The sequence below is a fragment of the Drosophila yakuba genome, chromosome 3R, assembly GCF_016746365.2.
Source record: "Drosophila yakuba strain Tai18E2 chromosome 3R, Prin_Dyak_Tai18E2_2.1, whole genome shotgun sequence".
Lineage (NCBI taxonomy): Eukaryota > Metazoa > Arthropoda > Insecta > Diptera > Drosophilidae > Drosophila > Drosophila yakuba.
Genome location: NC_052530.2, coordinates 20,547,194 through 20,553,193, shown reverse-complemented (window position 1 = coordinate 20,553,193; position 6,000 = coordinate 20,547,194). Strand labels below are relative to the sequence as shown.

The following is a 6,000-nucleotide window of genomic DNA, read 5'->3' as shown; positions in this document are numbered from 1 at the left end:
TAATCGAGGGGTGAAGATCTATATCCGACACAATAAGGATTTGAATAGACTTCTTGAACAATCCATTAAAGGATGAAACAATGAAAGTGGTTAAAGATTCATCTTTGCAATTTGAGTTAAAAGGGCGGATCTTTAAAAAAAATTAAAACATTTTGGTTGGTTGAGTAGAGTTTCTTGGATGAGATTCCGTTAACATGATTTTCCTTAGTTTTTTGTTGTTAGGGGTTGTTTTTTGGGGGTTATTATATACAGACTTGTATATGCATTTGGATTTATATATATTTAAATATATAAAATATATGTATATGTTTGCATTAAGTATGTTTTTGTTCGTTGAACTTTTACACTAAGAACTAACTTGTATTTTCCTTTAGATTATGATAATTAAACTAAGCTCTATGTTTGATTCTCTTATCAATTGTTTGCTTAATTGCCTTGTTTTGTTTCGGGCAAAACGTAACAGTTTAATGGCCACAAGATTCAATACATACTGATGTTGCTGCTGTTCTTTTGCTGTTGCTGTTGCTTTTGCTGATGCTTTTGCTGTTGTGCTGCTGCAGGTGTTGAATGTGCTGCATCTGGTGCATCTGCTGCTCATGTGGCAAATAAGTTCAGAGTTCAGAGTTCGGGGTTCAGTGTTTTAGTAGTTGTGTAAGTGACATGTGTTGGCTCAGATTTCTGGCTTTTGGTTACGGTTTTTTGTTTTGTTTTTTTTTTTTTTTGTATTTTGTTAGCTTCAAGTAAGCACATTCACAACACACACTTGGCTCTGCTTTCGGCCTGGCTGGGATTGCTGGTATGGCTGGGATGGCTGAGATGCTGCTGCTGCTCTGATTCCGTGCTCATCTAGGGCAGGCGATGGATTCATGGTTCATGGCGGATGTAGGAGCGGATTGGTAGTGTGTTTAGGATATTTGTTTAGTTTCCGTTGGATTTTTTATTGCAATATTTATATATCTTTTGGAAATGTGAGTATATGTCAGTTATTGTTGTTTGGATTGGTTTAGTTAGCATGAAAAGAGAGAGATTCATAGAAGTGGAAATAGAGTTTCGATTAATATTTTATGGTTAGCAGTTAGTTTTTTTTATGTAATAATCCTAGGTTAAGCGAGTTACGATCGCAAAAAGTTACCACACATCTATTTTAAGATTTACACAATCAGTGGGTCTCACACAAAAAACATGCTTATTACATAAGGTGTTGATTCAATGTTTAGTAACTTTTTGCTGAATGCCATCCGCAATTCATAAGATGCGGTCAACATTTTTTGACTTTAATAAAGACAAACACATACATTATTATCATTAGAGTTTCATTGACAGGATATTAAATTATTTTATAGAAATTTTAGATAGTGCAAATGTTTTTATGTTTTCAGACGTTATTTGATGCAACATTTTGTGGTTATTAAATTTGTTCTTTGTTTTAAATTTACAAGAACACGATCGTTTTTTTTTTCCATTTTCGATTAATCTTTTGCTAGATTTCATTTGTTTGTTTTTGGTTAACTTGGCCTTTGGTTAGTTTTAATTAGCAATAGTATTACATCACAATTTTTGGGTATTGTTTGCTAATAAATAAATGTTTGTACCGTTTAATGGTTTTAATATGCTAGTTTTATATTTACCACATAATATTTAGGGGAAAACTAAAGTAAACAAAAAGATTACACAAAATTGCAGGCGCATAAGCTTTCAAGTCAGATTGGGTTCCTTTTTGAGTATATTGCTTTCACAAAGGCACAAATAAAATAGTTATAAGTAAGCGTTATTTACATATTTAATTTTACAAAAATGCTGTCAGTTTCTCCTTTTGAAAAATATAGTTTTTTTTTTTGTAAGTAAATTTAAAAGTAATTGACTCTTTTTATAAAAGCGAACTTACTGATTATTGTGGATAATGTAACGGGTACTAAAAGAATTGAATTCCTTTTATTATATTATTTTGTTTTTTTTTTGTATTATAAAGCAGATGCCAATGCAATTTCATGAGGTTTGGAGTTATACAAGTTATGTAGATAACTAACTAGTCTAGAGATCAATTATTCATAGACAGAAAAATCCGCAACCCATAAGCTTAAAGATTAAGTGTGGTAAGTACACATAGATACGCGTATCAGATATGCAGATACACGCTTCATAGGATACATAAGTTATATTGCATATGCCATAGCACTTGTGGTGGTATCTTGGTAGTAGTTGGTATTTTGGTTGATTGGTTGGTCTGGTTGTCGGTTGCGTTGGTGGGATTAATGATCAATCGAGGAGTGGGTGGGTGGTAAGCATAGAGTTATGCCCGATGGACGTGTGTGTGGGTGAGGGTTTTATGTATAAATGTGGTTGTGTCTGGTTTCTAAAGTTAAGTTGTCTTAGTCACTAGAGTTGCAAACAAACAAAGTGAAGTGTTTATTAATATATCTGATCAATGAGTTATGTGTGACGACTGAATACGAGAAATAGATATCATTATTTATTCGTTGGGTGTTAAGTTTGGAAAGCGTTAGATATTGGTTTCAATTTCTTTTAGAGGAGAATTCTGAAAGAAGTCAAGTTTGTGGAACAATAAAGAATCATAAGACTTGGTACGGATTTTGTTTTCTTTGTTTTTGTTGTGTTCATTTTTTTTTTTTTTTTTGAAGGTTTCTGTTTTTACTTCAACAAAAATCATTGATCTTTATTTCTTTGTGGTACACTTTCGGTTCAATTGCAACATTTACATTCGAACGCGTAATACAAAATAATCATATATTCTTAAACGACTAAACAGGGGACTTAGGCCTAAGATACACATGTAAAATTCATATCTCGTAAAGAGCGTTTTTAAAATAGGGTATATGGCTTATCCAACAGTAATACAAATAAAATCTACTAAACTGTTCATTTTTTTGTTTGTTTTTTTTTCTAACTTTTTCTTTTATCTCTTGTTTGTATGTAAAACATCAAAGGCACAAGTCAACGTGAAAACAAAGGAAAACTAATATACAAATTTGTGTATAATTATACTCATATCAAATGATAATAAACTCTTTATCTTCAGCTTAAAAATGTACTGATAGATTTTGCATGTGTCTGTACTTTTGTTTTTTATCAAAATTTTGTTTTGTTTGTTGTTTCAAAACTCGCAATCGAAATAAAATGCAAAGCGTTCTGGCGCTCATTTGCATTTTATTCCGAGTATAAGATAACACATAAAGAAAATAATAGTTTGATAAAATAAATAAAGGAGTAGAAACACAACTAACCTGTGGAGGCGGTGCGCTTGAAAATTCTTTTTCAGAACCCATTATCAGGGCAGAGCGGCCAGGCCAGGCCAACGTTTCCGGCCAGGTTTCATCGGATATACAGTGTGGATTTGCGGGGGAGGTGCGGATGTTCAGTTATGAGCAGCATTTGTATCAAAATAAATAGCAAAAAATTTTAAAATAATTGAACTAAAGTGATCGCTCGGTCGCCTGATGAACGCAATCAAATGTGGGGTCAGGCAAACACAATCGTTCGATTTCCGTTGTTCATAAAAGGGTTTCTGTTCTTTTTCGTACATTATTGATTAAAAGTTTCTAAAGTTGCTTTCGCCGATATGATGTTGTGATTTTAAAGTGTTACATTCTGAGTTATAGTGCAAAGCTACGCTTATCTCGAGATTCACTCTGCATTGTATTTAGTATTTACTGTATCTCGATGAAACCCGCCGGCTTGGCTGGCACTCCGACCGTTGCTCGCTGATAGGGATGCTCGCGGTTAGTCGCCAAACGACGCTGCTGCTTAATGGCGCCTACTAAAATATACGATACGATACATGTAGATATGGGTTTGCATATAGGTTTGCATATAGATTGCATATGTATAAATATAGATGTGAACATCATCGCTACAGGGTACAACTTAGGTCTAATAGATATTGCATATTGCATACATCGTCCTTACATCTACCATTTGCTTGCTCAAAACTGAAGCTGTGCTGCCTTTGCTGGAAGCCAATTGCCAACTGAGGGGGAATTATCGACCTGTTTTTCGTAATCTGTATTCTTTTTTAACTTTGTAACATTTAAATTCTCTGCTTCTTTGGAATGAGTCGTTTATATATGCGCTTGTGTATTCGATATTTGATCTGTTCTGATTTAAATTTTTTTTGTATTTTCTTTTTTTTTTTTTTTGATTTGATTTGATTTGGCTGCAAAATAAGTGATTTTCAAGCCGCTAAGCCTAGGTAATTCGTCTCGAGTTTATTGCTAAATGTTCTAGAAATGATTATTCTCCCGAATCATATATTGCATTTTGTTCCTCCAGCTTGCTGACTAGTCGTGCATTCAATTGATTCTGGATAATGGTTTCTGGTTTCTGGTTTATGTTCTTGGACGGCTGCCTTTGAGCCTCGACTAAACTTAGAACTAACTGAAGTTATTATTATTTAAGCACCAACTTGATTCAAGGCTCCTTTCCACTAAGAGTTATATATTTAAATATATGTGTATATATATAAAAAAAAAGCTTTTCTGCAATTCTGTTCAAAGTATACGGTTTTGACGAGAAATGGCACTGGCTGGAAAAATTGAAACGGTTTCCTTTTCGCTCTTCGTTAGGTACATTTGTGCATAAATACTGTCCCCCCATCGCAACACTCACTACATAAACTACATAAAAAACAGACACTTAACTAGATTGCACTTACGACTCGACCCTCATACCACAATTAAAAAAAAAAAACTAAAATAGGGTTATTAATCAGAAGAGAAAATGATAAAGTTTAGCCCTCTTTAATTTGAATACTCATGGGTTCCAAAAAACGAAAATCAACAACTTGCTTTGGATGCCGCTGTTGTTGTTGTTCTCAACTAGAATATACTCATATAAAAATGTTTCGGGTGGAAAATCATATATGTAGGTTATAGTTTTATAGTTAAGATTAAAGCAACTACAATTTAAGGGCCTAAAAATCACTTATTTTTGCCAATATTGCATATTGCAGAAATGTGTGTTGCATTGCGGCCTAAAATCTAATAAACAACATAAAAAAGCAAATTCATTGTCGAGCAATAATTTTTGTTGTAGTTTAATTCTTTGCTTGTATTTTCTTGAGTATTTCTGTTTTCCTGTTTGATGTGCCGTTTTACTCTTATGGTTTTTGTCTCTAGGTAAATATATAATTTTTAAAATATATACAGTCTATACATTTATGTGCGTGTGTATAATTCTGTTTCAGTTTGTGTGTGACTGTAACTTCATAACTTTAAGCTAAACATTTTATGTGGGGTTTTCCTCTACAAATCGTTCTCTGTTTTTGTTGCTTTTGTTCAAGGGAAAAATAATAGAGAGTGAGAAAAAGAAGTTCAAAAGACGGAGCCGGCATGCATATATCGACCAACTGCAAATATTTATGTTTATAACAAATATATAAGATAAAATAGACTTTGGATAAATAATAATGAAGGTATTGTTTAATTCTGTTAGCTTTGGTTAGCATATCAATATTATTGTGATTTCTTAAAGGAAAGCAAGGTTAAGAAGCGTGAAAAAATCTCATTGCATACTTTATGGCACTGAACGAAAATAAGAATTGTGTTAGATATTCATGTAGAATACAGAAAGACTGAACATGCTGCTTTGTTTATACCATCTGTAAATATTCTTTATCTTTATCAACAACCTGCAAGGCCAATTAAATTGGAATTCTGTTTGTAAATTGTATGATGAAGAACATAAACAACTTCAAACTCAGCAGCAAGTCCAAGCTGTAGCCTGCTAGGTGACAACTAAAAATAAATGCAAGCTCCTAATAATTAAATGCCGAATCTAAATCTTTTACATGACAATTAAGCAAGACAAAACAATAGTTAAAAAAAAACTATATTTATTTAAATTATTCTATATGCTGGAGCCTGACGTCCGTGCTGGGCTGTCATAGCAAACTCAATCGATTGCACTTGGTTAATGTGTTAAGTGGGAAAACAAACCTACCGGGCGTATGCGCAACGTGTACATTGTATTTCTAGTGTGTGTTAA

The 6,000-nt window shown here is 33.1% G+C and overlaps 1 protein-coding gene across 7 annotated transcripts in view; it reads right to left on the bottom strand.

Annotated features, from left to right (window-relative positions):
* Positions 1–323: 323 nt before the first annotated feature.
* The window catches only part of LOC6537693 (protein held out wings), a 37,389-nt gene continuing 31,712 nt past the window's right edge, over positions 324–6,000 (bottom strand). For 2 of the 7 annotated variants that reach the window (XM_015192982.3, XM_002098202.4), the window contains exons 8-9: positions 3,243–3,775; positions 324–957 (exon numbers count right to left, since the gene is read on the bottom strand). In XM_015192982.3, the coding sequence (XP_015048468.1) occupies positions 3,666–3,775 (110 nt within the window). In that variant the 3' untranslated portion in view covers positions 324–957; positions 3,243–3,665. Of the gene's footprint in view, positions 958–2,618; positions 5,363–6,000 lie in introns of those variants that run through there. The other 5 variants (XM_015192979.3, XM_015192980.3, XM_015192981.3 and 2 more) reach the window with 4 other exon arrangements.